The sequence below is a fragment of the Otolemur garnettii genome, unplaced genomic scaffold (genome assembly GCF_000181295.1).
Source record: "Otolemur garnettii isolate 467f Iridium unplaced genomic scaffold, OtoGar3 scaffold00011, whole genome shotgun sequence".
Lineage (NCBI taxonomy): Eukaryota > Metazoa > Chordata > Mammalia > Primates > Galagidae > Otolemur > Otolemur garnettii.
In genome coordinates, this window is record NW_003852406.1 from 19,481,646 (window position 1) to 19,499,825 (window position 18,180).

The window sequence follows — 18,180 nt, forward strand, 5'->3', positions numbered from 1 at the left end:
CCGGCCGGCGCTCGCTGCTGCGAGTCTAACCCTCTCGGGCCGGCAACTCCAACTGAGCTTCCCGAACGTGGGTTCCGGGAGCGGGCCCCACTGTCCAAGCTCGGCCTTCCCGCCCCGGGCCCCTCTGGCCGCTCCTTTCCCAGGACTTCCTCCTCGCGCCCGCCAGACTTCAGGTCGGGGCCGCGCGGAGTCCCGCGCGCTCCATCAAGGGCCGCCGCAGTCCCCGGTCGCCCACGTGGGCGTGCTCGGCGCGGGGCGGGGGACGGCCGGGCGCCCTCCCGGGAGCAGGGGGCGGGCAGGGCGCCCGCGGGAGAAGGCGGTGGGGCGCGGGGGAGGAGGCGGGGAGCCCCGGCGGCGAGGGGGCGGCGACAGCGCTTGGAAAAGCGGTTGCACGCGGATTTGCATGAAACACAGACTGGGAGCTGGCGGGAGCGGGAGCGTGGCGCACGCCCCGGCCAGCCCAGCGAGCGAGCGGGCTAGCGGCGAGGAGGAGGGAAGCGGGGAGGCGAAGCCGCAGAGGCGGAGGGATCTGCGCATCAAAGCGAGCGAGGCGAGCGAAGTTTGGCTGGGGGTTGGACTTTCCTTCCCGGAGGCGGCACCCAAACAGCAACCCCGTGCGGAAACCCAAACTTTCTGCTGCCACTCCGAGTCTCGCGGCCGCCGCCTCCGCCCCGCGTTCGGGGCCTTCCCGACCCGGCATTGCTGCCTCCCGCCCCACGGTCCTTCTCTCCGCCCGGAGAGCCGCTCGGGGCCGCAGGGCCGCGCGCCGAGCCCCTCAGGCTGCAGCGCCGCGGCCCGGCCCAGCGCACTGGCAAGTTCGCGGAGAGTTGAGGCGAAGTTTGGGCGGCCGCAATCGGCCCGGGCCGAGCTCTCCTCTGTACCCTAGGCGTCTCGCCGAGCCCAGCCCCGCCGGGGGCGCCCCTCGCCGCCCGCACGCCCTTCCCAGCCATGTCGTCCATCCTGCCTTTCACCCCCCCGATCGTGAAGCGCCTGCTGGGCTGGAAGAAGGGCGAGCAGAACGGGCAGGAGGAGAAGTGGTGTGAGAAGGCAGTCAAGAGTTTGGTCAAGAAGCTCAAGAAGACGGGGCAGCTGGACGAGCTGGAGAAGGCCATCACTACTCAGAACGTCAATACCAAGTGCATCACCATCCCCAGGTGGGGGCCCGCCCGGGGGGTCGGAGAGGGTGTGAGGGTGTGTGTGTGTGTAAGGGGTGGAGCGCGCGCGGGCAGGAAGGGGATTGGGGGGGACCCCAAACAAAACCTCTGATTTGCAAAGGTCGAGAACCTGGGGCTTTCACGAGTCACTATCACTTCCAGACTTCACATTCGCTTTTCACCTCGGGAAAGTGGGGGTGCTGCTGGAATTGGCCGCCGCCACCCCGGGGAGCTGCGGGCTAGAAAGTTGAGGCCCGCTTTGTTTGGCTCCGCAGGCCGGAGCCCCTCCTCCGCCGCCGCCTCCCGCCCCCGCGGCCCGCGCTCGTGGAGGTGGTGGTGTCTCTGCCTTTCTTCTCTTCAGTCCGGTCTCCCCACTTCTTCCCTCCTCTATAGGAATGCAGTCCGTACAGCTGGGGCTGTGGGTGAGGAGCGGGGAGCCTGCTTGGTGATTGACAGATTCCTTCTTCGTTCTTTCTTTGCCTTCAGGATTAGCATTTTTATCGAGTATTTTTAGACTCGGTTGTGCCAGTCTCCCGCCCCTGTGCATGCACGTACTTTAGTTGCAGTGCAGCGCTCTGACTTTCAAATGGGAGAGACCGGTGGCAGAAAATAGGGTCTTCTCCCCCATCTTCCACTCCCCATCTGGACTCGTTTTGCCCTCCTTTTAGTCTAAGAGATTGCAGGTTGTTGCCGGATGGAGGGGAGGAGTGGCTAGTGCTGGACAGATAACAAAACACACCCCAAAGTGGGCCTTGCATCGGCCCTTGCATTCCTGTGGAGCCCTCTTTCCCAAAAGCGCTTTGCCATCTGTCTGGCGGTCCTTTATCCTTATCCTTGCGTGCTAGCTAGGTTGGGCGGGAGCTCACAGATGGCTGATAGAAGGGGTCAGTGACTTCACTCCCCAGGGCCTTTCCTAGCTTAGCTGTCTATGGCTGGGAATTGGGGTGCGGAGCACCTTGGCCTCCTGTTTCTACCTCTCAGCTCTCTTTGAAGTCTGATTGTGAACCAGGGGAGTGTGTATATGGGGAGGTGTGTGTGTGTGTGGGGGTCTCAGGCTGTAGAGGAATGAGTATAGGGCCCCCAGGGCTTGAGCTCTGAAGAGACAGTGATCCTTGCTCCTGGGCCAGGGGTGGACTCCAATCCTTGGCCACCTGCTTGGGGCAGCTGTGCAAGGGTTGCCAGCCGTGTCAGGCAGGCACAAAGCAACATCTGTCTACAGAAACTCCCAGCAGGCCTCCCCTGGAAATAAATGCCACATATGGTGGGAGTGCTGACTTAAAAAAGAATTTTTTTTTTGGAAAAACTGGGTGGGCCCAGCCAATAAAGGGGGATAGGTGGTAGTATGCTGTCTGGGAATTGTGCTCTGGGCCTGTGATAGGGAGCCAGAATAGACTTCAGGGGAGGTGGTGAGATGTGATGGTCAGAGAGACCTGGTGTTTGGTCCCAGCTCTGGTTCTTAATTCTTCTTTAATCCGTTGATGAGGGTTGGAAGGGTAAGGTGGGTGAGTGTCATACTTTGGTCTCTGTCTGAAAAACTTACCTTCTCCTTACTTGCCTGGGTGCGCTGAGTATCAGTGCTTTATACATCGAAATGGGAAAAAAAGGGGTATCAGTTATAAAACAAGCAGCTGTGAAAAGTGTTTCACAGTTTACAAAGCACTTTTACGTGGTTTTATGAGGTCCTCAAAGAAAGAAAGAAACCAACCAAATAATGGCTGAAAAATAGAGAAATCTGTTTGGCTTATGATTATCTCATTTTTTAAGTTGAGAAAACTTCAAAGGAGAGAGGTGAAAGGGCACCATACAGTAGACATGGGGTTCCTACAAGTATGCTCTTTCTGCCACCTCTGTGTTTTGAAAGTTCTGCATCAATTTTTGGCTGAATGCAAAAGCTGTTACCTTGGGGTGGGCACTGTGGATCTTTGTTGCTAAGGTTACTGCTTTAATCTCTGGGCTGGTGACAAATTGGAGTAGCGGTCTTGCCTTGGTAGCAGTTTGCCCTCTGTGAACGCTTATGATGTTACTGAGAGTTCCAGGGAGTCTTTTCCCCTGGCTTTCCCATGTCCCATGACTCTGTTAGGACTGGGATATCATCTGCTTGCCTGGAGAGGATCTAACGCTAAAGCAGTCCCCCCACCCCCCTTCTTCAGTTAGGGAAGCCCAATTGCTTGGGTGGATCCAGACAAGATGGATTTTCATCCTTGGATTTGTGTGCCCACGCCTCTGGGTCACCTTGTCTCCCTTGGCAACAGCTGCTGCTGTTTTGGTCATGGGCTGAAAACTAAAGGCCACATCTTGGGGAAGTGACTAGCTGACCTTATGCTAGTGATATTGATGTGACTGCTAAATCCCATAGATTGCAGTGTTGCTTGTCAAATTGTCTGCTCTCTCCACACTGCCTTTTAGAACTAGGGCTTTGGAAAGTAGACAAAGGAAAATGTTTAACTTAGTCATCCCACTGTGTGTGGGGTGGGGCAGTGGGTACTTAATACTCCGCAAGATCTGGACTCTGGAGTTTAAGGAGCTCTTAGTCTAAAGGAGATTATGACAAGAATGTTTTGGCTAATATGTAATCATTAGCAGCAGCAACAGCAGCAACATTTGGCAATTATAGATGTATACTAGGGACCTCCAGACTGCATGCTTGCTTCTCTGTTACACCAGCTTTAACCTGTTTCAATTACCAGAAAAGCTAGGATGATAGAGGCTTATTGATGCCAAGGAAGTAAAAGAGATAGGTGACAAGGAAGAAGTAAGAGCTTGCTTTAGATGTACTGACAAAGGGGCTATGAGGATACTCTGAGGTCCAGCAGGATGGGCAGGACTTAGGTTTCATGACAGCATATTACTCCTCACTTGCTTGAGTACTGGAAATTACAGGGACCTTCCTCACCTGTTTGCAAGAATGAAATCAAAGCATTTGCCACGGAAGGAGAGTGGGTGGGTGAATGTTATGTTAGTATTAAAGGCCCAAGCACACTTAAAACTTGGTTTTCTGATGTAGACTGGTAACTTGTGCTTCTACGAGTGCATGCTTCAGCCCAGTATTTGAGAGGAGGACTGTGTTTAAGGCATTGTTTGTCCAAGAGGGAAAAACACAATAAATAAGGGATAGACAAAGTGCCTGACAATCTGGGAACAAACTGTTAATTCTTGGGCCTTCTGGTGTCAAAGTACCAAGTCCAAAGAAAAAATGGGAGAATTGAAGCAGATGTTAATCGTGACACACGTCATCTCCTCCCTCCCTGTGCATCTGACCTTGTAGTGTAGACTCCTCCTGTTATCTCCTTGGTCATTGCCAGACTACTTTCGCTATGGGGAGAAGGGAAACAGATCCTCTTCTTTAACACTTCTTTTTCAGACTTCTGGGGATAAACCTGGTACCAAAGCTGCAGGAACCCTCCCAAATTTCTCAGCTGATGCTCACAGCACCCCTCTGGTGCAGCTCATGGGACGTCCACTTCGAGCTGCTTGCACCTGCAAGTTGAATGTTGGGCCTGATGCATGTTGTAGACAGCCCCTTGTTGGCAGTTTACAAGTGAATGTTAGAGGTTAGATTGCCCCATGTCTTTAGGGGCATCAGGGGTAAAGGATATAGAAATAAATTTGAGAAATTCCTGCCTGTGAGGAGCTTACACTTCAATAAGAGAAACATGAATAGATCATCATTTGAGTATCTAAATTCTTTCTTATTTGCAGCCTTTAGAAATATGAAATCTAGTATGGCGTGATGGGGGGGGGCTGTGATGTCCCTTTTAAGTATTGTAGAAATCACTATGTTAGAAAATAAAGGCAGCCACCTGTTTTCCCTGGGGGGAAAAATGCAGAATTCAAGTCCTGCAGCTGCCGTTTTGCTACCTGGATGGATCTGGGAATCCATTTAAGTTTTAGAGCCTTCATGTCTGCACCTATAAAATCAGGATGTGATAAGGCCTGTGAAACATTTTGTAAACCAGAGAGCTTGACAGATGTTAAGTGTTATGTTTAGCCTTCTGTCTGCATCATTCATTATTGAATTAAACATTTATTGAGTACCTACTTACGACGACCAAAGCAGGGCACCTGTACTTAAGGAGCTCCCTGTTGAGAGTGGGAGACATACCTGCTCAAAGAAATAGGGCATGAGCTACAGCCAAGGGATGTACAAAGTGCCTGGCAATCTGGGGACAGACTGTTAACTCTGTGGGAGGAGGTGGAGAGGGGAGGCAAGTCACTGCGAGATGGAAAAGGAAGAAGAGAGAAGAGTTATCATCCCAGGGGAATTTTTGGACTGCAGTATGATCATGGAACTTTTCGGTACATGGGGAGAGTTGCTCATAAGAGTGAGGACATCTTTATCTTTTAAGAAACCGAGTGCTGCTCTGAATATGTCACTTTATAACTTTCCCTGATTGGCTAGTGATTTGGGTGCTGTATTTTACTGTTTGAAGGAAAAGGTGATTTAGTATTATAAACCTGAAATTCAGGTGTCCTTGGTGGAAACAGGAACGTTAGATATACTAGCTCAGACTATGACAGAGAATATCAATAAAAAGTGGACAAGTTGCAAAGGACTGTGGCTGCTTAGAATTTCAGAGTTTTGGTGTGACCGAGCCTTTCATTTCTTTGGTGAACACTTACTGAAAATAAATACCCTGTGCCTGAGTTTCTGAATGGACAGGAGAGCTTTCAGTAATATATTTTTTTCAAAGTCTTTTCAAGGCTGAAATTCTAAATGACAATTTTAATAATAGAAAAAAAATGCAGTAGTAGGTTCTGATGAGAAATGCAAGAAGTTGATGAAATCAAGAAATCCAATTAAAATAAGTCTAAAAACATAAATATTGGTTTAATAATATAAACTTGTGATTGCTGTGTTATTATAATGAAAATAAAATTAACACGATTTAATGGACTGAGCAACCATTAATTTTCACTCGTTAATTTATTAGGAGATTATAAATGCCATTTGATGCACAATACAGCTATTATTCTGTGTGAGCTCTTTTTTGGAATAAAAAGGACCAAGCAGGGCTTGCTGTAAATTGAAGTCAGACTTAATTTCCCTGTTACCTTACTCTCCCACCTTCTTCATCCACCTTTTCCCCAACCTCCTAAAAGTGCAATTAAATTGTTGAAGGTTGGAATGTAGTTTTCTCAGTCAGGCTCATGAATGGCCCTAATTAACTTTTTTTCCTTGTCTCCTTTGCCTGCTGTATTGACCGATAAAAAACAAAAATAGGCCCTATTCCCTTATCCAAATCTACATCTGATAGTGTGGGTTGATGGGTTGACTGGCAAGAGGATCACCTCAAAAGGCTGCTTCTGCTGAGCTCACAGAGGCCTGGGAGGTTCACCAGCCTTGTGCAGGTGTAAGCAGCTGGTTCAGTACTGAACAGGACTGGCTCCTTCCTAAGGAGGGCTGTGACCTTCTGTTGCCTACTGACAAGTCTTTGGGCCAGGGACCCTTCAGTGTCCCCATTTTAATTAAGCACAGTGGTTTGGAAATTGCCATACAAAGCTCACCCTGCAGAAGTCTGGTTTCTAATTTTACTCTATTCCAAATTTTAGAGCTAAGAAGATTCCCAGAGAGCTTGTTCAAATCATTTTTATGCTTTCCTTTAATGCCCCTACCAGGTACAAGATTACCCTGTGCTAGGTAGCAGGGACAAAATAACGAATAAGGCACTGTCCCTGCCCTTCTGTAGCTTCTAGTCCACTGGCTGTGAAACATGGGTTCTTTGGAGTAATAATGCTTATGTGTTCACTCTTTAGCTAATTTGCAAATACTGTTTCCTTGGTGCCAAAAAACCCAACCATGTCCTCCTCCCCTCCACTGTTTATTGATCCCTGACAACAGCAACTCTGTGTGTGTGTGTGTGTGTGTGTGTGTGTGTGTGTAACATTATCCTTTAATTAACAGCTTGAGAAATAACAAATCTATAGCACAAGTCATACTATCCACTGCTGGTTTCTTGAGGCCCCTACTGTAAACAGCAGCCTGCCACAGTGCCACATTGCTGCAGAATGTTTTGACAGAGAGACTCCGTTTAGAATGAAAACACAGTAGGAGCCTATTAATTAAGAAGTTTGGCTAATTCTGGACTAGACTAAAAATTTGTGTAGCAGGTCTTTTCTCCCCATAAACACTACTGAGGAAACATCACTACTAAATGAACTTTGAGGGGTCATTTTGGAGGCAGGAGCTAGCAGACCTGGATAGGTTCTAGATCTGTGCCTGTTTCTGATTAGCTATGTGATGCACGACAAGTCACTCTTTTTCCTCTGGGCCTCAGATGTTCACAACAGTGAACAGTGGGCTAGATAAGCTCTGTTGGAGAGTCTGTTGGTCTCCAGGCAAGCATTTTAGAAGCTCCTATTTGCACACATCTACTTGGTCAATGAATCACAGATCTTTCTTAATTATTAATGGTTCAAGCCCCTATCAGCCTGGTGCCAATTAACTGACATCAGTGAAAGCTCTAATGCAGCCTTCAAGTTTGGTTATTTCTCCCTCTCCTCCCTGCCTCGTCCTTACCCCGTGGGTCTAAATTAGTGAAATTGAACTACAAAGGAATATAAAAATAACCAAATGCTAGGATAAAGACAGAGGCTGTGTGTTTTGAGATGCAGTGAGCAATTTTTCTTCCTTTGTTGCTATTTTTGGCTTTTCTTAGAGCAGGAAGTTTACTTAAACTAATGACCACAGATGCCTAAAAATGGTTAAATGTAAGAGGTGAGTATTATAGAGGATACCTGTGGAAAATGTTTGCTCATATGTCAAAGTTTACCCAGGAAGCTTCCTTTATTTATTTTCAAGCATCTATATAAAGAAAGGCTACACTCGATTGCGTAAGCATGAGCCTTTTGTTTGGCAGTGTGGAGGTTACAAGTTTAAACCCCAGCAAGGAAATGAAAAGTGAGTTTCCTCTGCAGTAGTTCTTTTTCAGTATCACATGGGTCTCCCTGCTTACATCTGGTGAGTTTTTCTCTTGAGTGCTTTGTTGGGAGTTTAGGACTCAAGTATTGTTGAAGAAACACCATGTGCGAGTTTGCCTTTGAAACCTACAGTGTTTTCAGTCTGGTCCCTTTTGCCGCTCAGTGTTGCATCACAAACTGCCAGGCCAAGTTGTAGCTGTGAGGTGTCACCGTTTCTTTTTTTTAAATTGGACTTTTGAATATAGTAATGTCTTTGGGGTGTGTGTTTTTTAAGGTCTGTTTTTATACTGTCACAGCTCAAAAATGCCAAAAGGCATTTTTTCCTTAAAAAATCACCTCTGGGTTAAGCCCAAATGTGGAGTAATGGATCCAGAAAGGACTTTTTGAGTAGTTACAAGTGGCTGAAAGCAGGCGCTGGTGATGGAAATTGGGTTTTTCCTTTTGGTTCAAATCTTCCCTCTTGTAAAATTTCTCTTATCCTCCTCGAATTCAGACCCAAGGCGCACCTGATTTCTCTAAGCCCATTGGGAGGGCAGACAGTTTGTTCTGCTGCTCCTTTAAATTTTGTGTGTGGCCATTTCTCTCTACCCAAACAGGTTTTTCAAATATTACTAGGAGAGCAGGGGAGGGGGAGAACAGGAAATCACGGCAAGGCAGAAAGACCCTTGCATCTTGACAGGTCTGGGTTTGAGTGTGGGAACTTTGGGGACATTTGCTTCAAGTTGCTGAGCTCCAGTTTGCTCATCTGTAAAATGGGGATGGAACCACCTACCTCATATAAATCAATTGCAATGACATAGGATAGCTCCAAGTCCATGGCTGATATTTGTAGCCCATAGCACGTAGTAGGTGTGCAGTGAAAACATTCATTTTCCCTTTCACAGGAGAGATGTGACTGACAGTGTTAGTGGACTCCAGTAGAGGTTCCTCCCTCCCTTGCTCTCTACACTCACATTTGGAGAGCCTCAGTTTAAGTAGTAAAAGGATCAGCACATAGGCACAAAGAGCATAGGACAGTGCCACTTGTGGACACAGCAGCTATTCAAAGAGAAACAGTTCATATTCTTAGGTGGTTCTGCCCTCCCTCCTCACCTTCCCTATCATCATTTTTCTTTTTTTTTTTTTTTTTTTTTTTTTTTTTTTTTTTTTTTGAGACAGAGCCTCAAGCTGTCCCCCTGGGTAGAGTGCCATGGCATTACAGCTCACAGCAACCTCCAACTCCTGGGCTCAAGCGAGTCTCCTGCCTCCGCCTCCCAAGTAGCTGGGACCACAGGCGCCCACCACAACGCCCGGCTATTTTTTTTTTTTTTTTTTTGGTTGCAGCCATCATTGTTGTTTGGCGGTTCCGGACTGGGGATTCAAACCCGCCACCTTAGGTGTACGTGGCTGGCGCCTTAGCCGGCTGAGCTATAGGCGCCGAGCCCCTATCATCATTTTTCAAAATTGTTTAGCTGACTAAAAATAATAGTACTGAAAACAAACTTTGATGAATCAGTGCTCCTGGCGCGGGGGATGGGTAGGATCCTGAAGCAGAAATGCTGTGACTCACGCGCTTGTCACTGATAGCTGCCCGTAAGTACGTGGAAGGGCATGGTGTTTATTGTTGCTGGTATTTTTTGTTTTGGGGCTGAGTTGGAAGGCAGTTCCGGCTCTCCCTGAAGTACCACCTCACCAGTTGGCTTGGCTATTAAGTGAGAATGATCAGCTCCAGAAAGTCATGGCTCTGAAATGACCTGGACATGGTGATGGTACCCTGGCCTGCCTTTGGATAGGTGCAAGAGGGAGCTCATGCTTAGAGGGCCATGCTTTGGCCCTCCACCTGGCTGTGCCCCTCTTCATGTGGAAAGGAAGCTGTAGGACTAAGGGGCAGGTCCATCTAGACCACGTTCAAGGGCTCAGCCCTTCAGTTTCCTGCCCCAGTGTCTTGAGCCTGCTTCCAGGGCTGCATGGGCCTCTTCCTCATGTCATCGAGCTAGGAGCTGTTGACCTTGGATGGTGTGTGTACCTGTCAGCCCAAGGGGTGAGAGGGTGGGCAAATCAGCTGGGGCTCAGCTGTGTATCCCGGGGAGTCTGCATAGCTGCGTATGAGGTCCTTGAAGTGTGGAGTGGTGCTGGGGGTGGGCTGAGATCGAGAGTGGTTCTAGAGCCTCTACATTTCCTTGTGAGACCAAAGAATCAGAAAATTCTAAATTCAAGGGTTGACTTGCAGGTGGCATTAAGGCATTTGTCAGAGTAGGATGATAGAATACATTCTGTTCAACTGTTGCCTTGATATTTGTCTTTTAAATACGATATTTGGTGAGTAAGGCCTTCATATCTACTCTTGCTCTGGGATCCACCTGTGATAGGAGCAGGCCTATTTTTCTGCTAAAATTTTTCTGCGTCTAGGTGTGTGGTCACAACTGAGGCCCAGCCCAGGTGGCACCATTCCATAGACAGGCTTTTGGAGACATTCACGGGGATTTCCCTCACCCCGCACTCAGGCCAGAGTGAATTAAAGGTGGATCAGGGAGAAGTTGCTGCATATTGCAGCTGCCTATTCTGACCATAGAGCAGAGAGCTAGACCACTGGATGTGCAATTGTTTGTCAGAAACATTTATTGAGTGCCAAAGGATATAGAGATGAAATCATATCTCTGAACTGCTCCAAAGCAGAAGGAGACTCCAGTAACCACAGCTACGGTGGGCCTAAGAGAGAGACTCTGTAGTAGAGGTTGAACAAAATGTTGTTTGAGAGCTCAGAGGAAGAACAGCTCGCTTTCTGGAGCTATCAGTAGGCTTCACAGAGGAGGTGATGCTTGAGCAGGACTTTGAAGGCTGGATAAGAGTGTAGAAGTGGAGGTGAGAGGTAGCATGGACCATGGGCCACAGCTTGGAAGGGCCTGGTGTCTAGGGAAGGCAGGACAGAGTGGCCAGAGTGTGGAAGAAGGAGTGGCTAGCGAGGGACTGGAGAAAGATACTGCCAAGGGCTTTGGCCAGCCAAGCTTGGCATTTGGATCTTGCTCTGTAGTGTCCGGAGTAAGGAAGAAGCAAGGCTAAAGTCACCATTTTGTCCTTTCATATTTCATTTCCTCCCTCCACTCTGTGGCCAATAACAGCAGGTTTTCTGCCCGAGTTATCCAGGTCAGAGTCATAATCCCTTACACCACCATGTGGATAGCTTTAGGCTATGTCTGGACCAGGTTGAAAATAGTGTTTTGTTCGCTGTCAGGAGAGAAGACACGTTGTTCAGCCAGGAGGGCTCTGGGAGCCCAAGTGTTCAGGTAATTAGCCGGTGAGTCATGTCAGCCTCTTGACATGGATTCCCTGGGAAATTAAGTGGAGTGTTGCTGGGCCCCATGTGGGAACCTGGTCTCCCCCACACAAAGGCCTCCTGGTTAGACCCAGGCATCTGTCTTCCCTGCACCTGACACAGTGCCTTTCATCTCCTCACTCACGACCGTCTAGGCCAGGCTTTCTGATTCCAGACCACAGTGCAGTGGGTGAAAATACCTAAATTCTCTTCTGCAGACCCATAGCATGATATAAGTGTATTAAGAACAGAATATAGTGCTTAACAAGAGGGCAAAATAGTCTATTTAAATCAGTGTTGTTCATTTATTTTATCATTGAGAGCAAACAGAAATAAATCCTATTCGCCACTTGGTAAGTGGGTGTAAGAGTCAGCTTTTTTAAATTCATAGTTTTTTAAAAGATTGAGTTTTGTGTCCATAGACTGATTCTAATTCATGGACCATTTTGGAAAATGCTGCTAGAAACATTATGCTGAAGGTGAGATGAGGGGCAGCAGGAATGCCCTAGGTTCAAGTTCCTGCTCCCCTGCTTGCTGCAATGGTGACCGAGGACAAGTCACTTAACTTCTTTGAGTGTCTCTTTCCTCCTCCATAAAATAATAACCTCCCTCAGTAGGCTTGTTGAAGTTATTTATGCATTAAAAGAACGTTGCAAGATGTAAAATATTACACCACATCACCTATTATTGGTGACGCACAGCTCTGTAATATTGCCAGAATCCTTTCTGACAGACTGTGGAGTTAAGACTTTCAAGTTCACACCCAGATTTTTCACAGAGACCGTAGAGAAAATGATAAATAACGCACAAAATTCAAGTGGAATGTGAACTTGGGGCACCCATGCTCTGGTACCTTGCACTAGAAGCTTTGGTGGGCTGTTGCTCTTGGTGTTGTGCAAGGATTTGAGTTAGAAGAAGGTTGAGTCAGCAGTGCTGACTGTTGGCAGGTCACCTTAAGCCCACTCCTGGTACCTGCTGCATGGATTGAGAGCTATGTGCTGACTATATGCAGTCCACTGGTTGATCTTACTCACCTACAGTATTCTGGAAAAGATGGGTTAGCTACGCTTACACAGGAGGAGGCCGAGGCTTTGAGGGATCAGTAGTAGAACAGGAGTCTGAACTCAGGTCTGAAGTTCCTGACCCCAGTTCTCTGCACTCTGCCACTTAGCTCCCTAAGAAGGGGTTGCTGTTCTCATCATTATAAAAAAGCCATGAAGTTGATACCATCACTCTTATTTTGTAAATGAGAAAAACAAAGTTTAGAATACTTAGGTAAGTGCCTTTGGATCTCATGATAAGGGGTAGAGCTGGATTTGCCTCTGAAGCTCTACCCCTTCTAGAATCTAAGGTGACGATATACTATTTAATAATTTGTCACACAAACAAGGACATTTCTAATGAAATGAAAGACAGTGACACTGTTAATAATTATGGCCAGATAATGGGCATAAACCTGGACTGTCCAGGTAAACCTGAGTCACTAGTCACCCTGCCTCTATGTCAGTGATGGTGGGGTAAGTGAAGGAATTGAATCAGCCAGTTCCCAATCAGTAGCTCAAATGTGGAAGGGACTGTGCTAATTATTGACTGCCATTCTGAGTAAAGGGACTTGCCCACGGTCTTGCCCTAGGTTGGCAACATAATATATTAAAGCTAGATGAGACCTTAGGGATAATCTAACATGGTAAAATTAACACTAGAGCTCTTAATTAACTGGTGTGGAAGTTAGGGGACTTTGGCTGTGCTGATGGCTGCTCTGAAGGGAAGAGAGAGAGAGGTGGAGATGGAGGTTGGGCATTTAAGGGCAGGTGGGGGGCGCCAATCGGGAAGGGTGGCCAGAGCATTCATGTGGCTCTGCACCATCTTCAGGCCCTGTCCCTTTGAAACTCAGGAGATGCCACTAGATCCAGTGCAACTTGGAAGATGCAAAATGGCCAGGAGCAGAGATTTCTTCTGGGAGCTGACTTCTGTTCTTCATTTTAGCTGAGGCCTCAAGGATACTACTGGCTGGGAGCAGTGAAAGTTTAGTGGATAATCCTTCTGCTGAAGAATTTTGGAAGGCATTGAGGAAGGAATTAAAAATAACAGCAAGCATGCCTTTTCTTTCTCTTTGACTGTGGTCAGTGCATGGAATGTGCACATGGCCCCAGATAACCCCCCCCAGTGGAATTCTGCAGAGAGCATGCAGAGGCCGCACTGTCTCACCCCTGCTCTGTGCTCTCAAGGGTTGTTTTCATGATTGTCCAAACCTCTTCCTTTTTTCACTTGCCCCAATAATTTATTGGAAGTCTGGAGAGGGACTTGAGTTCTCTCAACTCTTCAACCATAACTGTTGCCGCAGGCCAGGCCCTGTCTGGTGAGCTCCAAGGAGGAGCAGCAGGAGTGACCAAGAGGAACGGTTGCAGGCTGAGAAAAGCGAAATGTAAATTCCACCCAAACTTGGCACCTGTTTGGAGAACTTCAGCTGATACTGCGGTGCTCTGGTCGTTAGACTTTGTGGCTCAGCTGGGCCTTAAAAATAGAACAAGAGGCACTTCCCCTTTTGTTACCCCACAGACACAAGGAGGCATGTGTGGGGGTGGGCACGGGAGGAGAGTATTAATTATTTATGTTCCAGTTCATCATAGAATCACGGTGGGAACAGAGCCCTGGCTTCAGGATGCCTAGGCTGTCTTGTGGGTGAGGTTAGAAGGTTCCATCTCCTTGCCATGGTCTCCCTCTCCTCCACAGCTGAGGCCTGCAGTCCCTCCTGCCTGGATCCTACAGGAGGCCATTTGCCTCCTTGCCTCTCTGATCCATCCCACAGTCTGTATCAGGGGCCAGACTCCTGGATCGGGATGCCTTGGGCTGAAAGTAACCCGAGTCCCAGTGAACAGCTTCAGTTGTATGAGGGCTTGTTATCCCTGAGAAGTCTGAGAGGTTCCAGGCATCAGAAAGACTCAGGAGCCATCTGTCTGCCTTGCTGTCTTCAGCCCAGAAGGCAACAGTTGCAGCCAAAGGCAGAAAAGGGCTGCTTCTCCTTGAGTCTTTGGTTCTTGTGAGGCAGTGGGGCAAGGGATGGGGGGAATCTCTTTAGGAAGAACACCTTTCCCCAGAGCCTCCTGGCATCTCATTGGCCAGTCTGTGTCACGTGCAGTCTGCGACAGAAATAATGAATTGTCACAAGCCTCTTGAAGTTATGTCAGGCTATTCCTTTGACTCATTAGGGTGCTTAAGACAATGCTGGGCTCTTAGTACATTTTCATCACTACTTGCTGATTGCTGTTTTCCTTTTTTGAGTGAATTCCTGCAGGTGTCTTGCTAATTTCTGAGGATATGATGGTAAACTAGCCGGAGACCAGTTGCTGCCTTCATGGAGCTCATGGTTGAGGCAGAGAGACAATTGTGTAACTGTGTTTGGAGCATCTCATAGATGGCTTGTAGTGGTCTTTTGTGGCTTTGGCAGCTTTGGAAGAGGGTGTTAAATTGGAGCTCAAGGAATTAGATGGGAGTGAGAGTCACCAAGGGACTCTCGGGCCTCCGACTATAGTGCTTGAGGACCATACACTTTGTGCCCCGTGCCTCGTCCTTTCAGGGAGTTCAGATTTCTGTCTCTACCCCTCCACTTGCCTTATTTTCCGGTTGACAAAGTGAAGATAACAACTTGCACTTGACTATGGCCTGGGGGCAGGGCACAGAGCTAACAGCCTCTTCCCCCCAGGGGAAATTTTCTAAAGGTTCTTGCGGTATTCTAGCTTCACAACCATATGCAATCTAATTGCAAGTTTAGCGTCTTTGTGTGTCTCACTTGCTTTGAATCTGCTGGAAACTTTCTCTGAAAGCATATATGTGAAGAAATAAAACTTCTATAAATGTTTCGTGGTTAAAAACAAAGTACCAGCTGACATAAATGTTTGCCATTTTCTGATGGAACTTTCTGCAGTCATGGAATACCCTTGAGTCTTCCTGTCACCGTGAGCAAATGACTACTTCAGGCCTGCAAATAAATGCTCTTCCACTCCAATTCAGAGAAAACAGAACCTGCTTAAGACCTCTTGTTTTATTTTCCTATTGATGTAGTGGATGGGGTAACTTAGGACCCCTGGGAACATCTCGAAGCTAATTAAAGAGGTTTTTGAGGTTTTGCCTGTTTTTCTTGCTTGATTCAAAGAGTTGCAGTTTTTGCTTTGATTGTTTTAAGAAAGAAAAAAAATCAAGAAATCTATCAGCACTATTGATCCGAGGGTAGGGTTTGGTGTGGGGTGGGGTCGACACGTCAGTAAACACGGGAAATCATCCTCCTCCCCTCCTTGTGCGGTCCGGCGTACAGAGGCACCTTGGCTTGTAGGCCTGGCACCAAAGCATCTACTTTCCTTGAAAATTCTTCAGTTTCCAGAAGCAGTGGCCAGGTGAGCCTGGTTGTGAAACCAGACTAAGCAGCCTCAGTGTGAGGCTGGTTCTGTTTGTTCACCTTCAGTTCTGAAGGTGATGGTGCAAGTTCACCACTGACAGAGGGCGCATCAGCGTGTGGGGAGATGGACGCCCTGCCAGCCATTCCAGGGTGCCCCCAAACCTTTGTTTAACCACTGCTGTGGACCAGTGGCCTCAGATGTTTACCATCGCCTGTTTATAAGAGGGAAGTGTGGTCATACTTCTATCTCTCTTGTGGGCTACACGGTTGCCTTACTGGGGTTCATGTGGGAAGTGGTTACCGTTGGGAGGGGATGAAATAACAGTACTTAACAAAAGGGCTTTGATCCAAGGGTCTTTTTGAATGTCATCTTTTGGCCACTGTGTTTTTTATTTTTATTTTTTCACTATCTGCTTTAACTTCAGTGATGAGAAAATCAAACCATATGCTGGACATTGTTCTATCCCGCTGGGCTGAGTCAGAACGGCGGTTCAGATTTCATCCGCCTTCCCTGGGTTTCATTTATAACTATTGTGGGGGATAACTTCCAGATCTGTGTTTCTCGAGAGCTAGAAACCCTTGGCTCCAGCTGCTCTCTGGACAGCAATACACGTACCTCAACATCCTTGCAATACCTGAAATTGAACTTGGGCCATATCTTCTTATTTCTCCTCCCATAATCTACTCTGGTCCTCATCTTCATCATTACTGGAGCCCCCCAGGTTCAGTAAAGTGTATAGTCAGGAACTGAACAAATTAAACCCGACACTAAGTAACTGTGAACTCGGGGTCCTATTTTCTGGGAAAGGCTGAGGCCCTTTGCCCACTCTAACTGGTAGAGTTGATGACTCTGGCAATGTCACCTTGACCGTCTGGGTATTGGTCTCCTCATCTACAAAATAATAAACTCGAAAGGAGAATCTCAAAGGTCTATATCAGATATAATATTTTGTGACACCTCTCTGAACTCTCTTCCTTGGTTTCTTGCCTTTTGCTATTTTCAGAATGCACGTATTTTCCTGGAGGACAAATCTAAGTCTTCATCTGATGTTCTGCCTTCAGAGGTGGCCTGTTTCTTAGTGACCTTCTTGGTGGCCATCATCATTGCTTAATTTATCAGGTATTTACTGAGCTACTTTTGTTGATGGTGGTGCTGCCAGGCACTGTGGTTCAGGAGTGGTGGGTGCACTGTTGATCTGGACAGTTGTGTGTGCTCTTGTCCCCCGTTGAGCATCATGGTGAAATGAGCCCTCACCTGAGAACCTATTCCAGGGCTTAGGGGAAATCAGTCTGTAGGCAAAGACCAAAAACCTTTAGCCCCAAGCAAAGGTTTCCTGTGCTTCTAAGCACCAGCTGTGTTCCAACTGCGGTGCCATAAAAATACAGGAAGGAAGGGAAACGTGTTCACAGGTTGGTTAGAGATTTTGAAACCAACAATCAGGTCTCTCTTATCCACAAGAAACCAGAATCCACTGCTGGCTTCAGTCTCTCAGTCCCACAGCTCAACAGAGTGCCCTTTCAAAACTGGGTTAGACTCTCTATGCTAATGGCTTTTTCCATGAACCTCAGCCAGCTAACAAATATATTCTTTAAGGATTACGATTGGATCAGCGCGTGCTCAGGGATCTTTAAAGAGAAGCACCGTCTCTGCCCTCCTTTGTTTTAAGACCAGGGAGGAGACTGAGCCTTTCAGAGCTGAAGCCATTTGAGGATGACCTCTGAAAGCATATAGATAATTGACCGGTTCTTTTTTTTCAGTGTCTGTCACTGTAGGAGCTCTCTGTGGTGTGAAAGAGAGAGAATTAGAGGCAGAAGAGCTGGGTTCTAGGCCTGGCTCATTGTGAACCAGCTTTGTGACCTTGGATGAGTCACTTTGCTACCTCCGCCCCTGGTTTCCTCTGATACAAACTGAAGGCATTGACTTAGCAAGATTTTGAAGTTTCTTCCACCTTAAAATTTCTAATTCCTATATTTGCATTCAAAGAAATGACTCTGTTACTCATTCGGATAGTTTCATAATCACTGTACATTTACTCTAGGGGGTAGGAGGAGACTTGCAGTTGAGGACAGGTTGGAAGGAGGTGGGGTTAGAGGTGAGCTGTGACCACTGGGATTCTTCATCCCTTGTGGTTCAAAATTGGTGATGGGGAGGTCACCATAGAAGGTTCTCAATTTTGGCTGCTTAGGAAAATTCTGATGCTCTGACCACCCCTCAGAATTTTTACAGGTTGAGCCTGGGGAATCAGTATTTTTAAAATTCTCTAGGTGATTGTGTTATGTAGCCAGGATTGAGAATTACAGACGTGGATGCTTTTATGTAAAGCTGTGGTTCAGTGTTACAAGCATCTGTTCTGGGCGGAAAGTGATAGTGGTTGGTTAACAAAAAATAGAAAGCACATGCGCAGAGAAGGAGAAAAAGTTCT

At 47.4% G+C, this 18,180-nt stretch overlaps 1 protein-coding gene across 1 annotated transcript in view; it reads left to right on the forward strand.

Moving 5' to 3' along the window:
* The first annotated feature begins 435 nt into the window (after nucleotides 1–435).
* The window catches only part of SMAD3 (SMAD family member 3), a 117,445-nt gene continuing 99,700 nt past the window's right edge, over nucleotides 436–18,180 (forward strand). Inside the window, exon 1 of the mRNA XM_012801929.2 lies at nucleotides 436–1,154. Within this exon, the coding sequence (XP_012657383.1) occupies nucleotides 949–1,154 (206 nt within the window). The 5' untranslated portion in view covers nucleotides 436–948. The remainder of the gene's footprint in view (nucleotides 1,155–18,180) is intronic.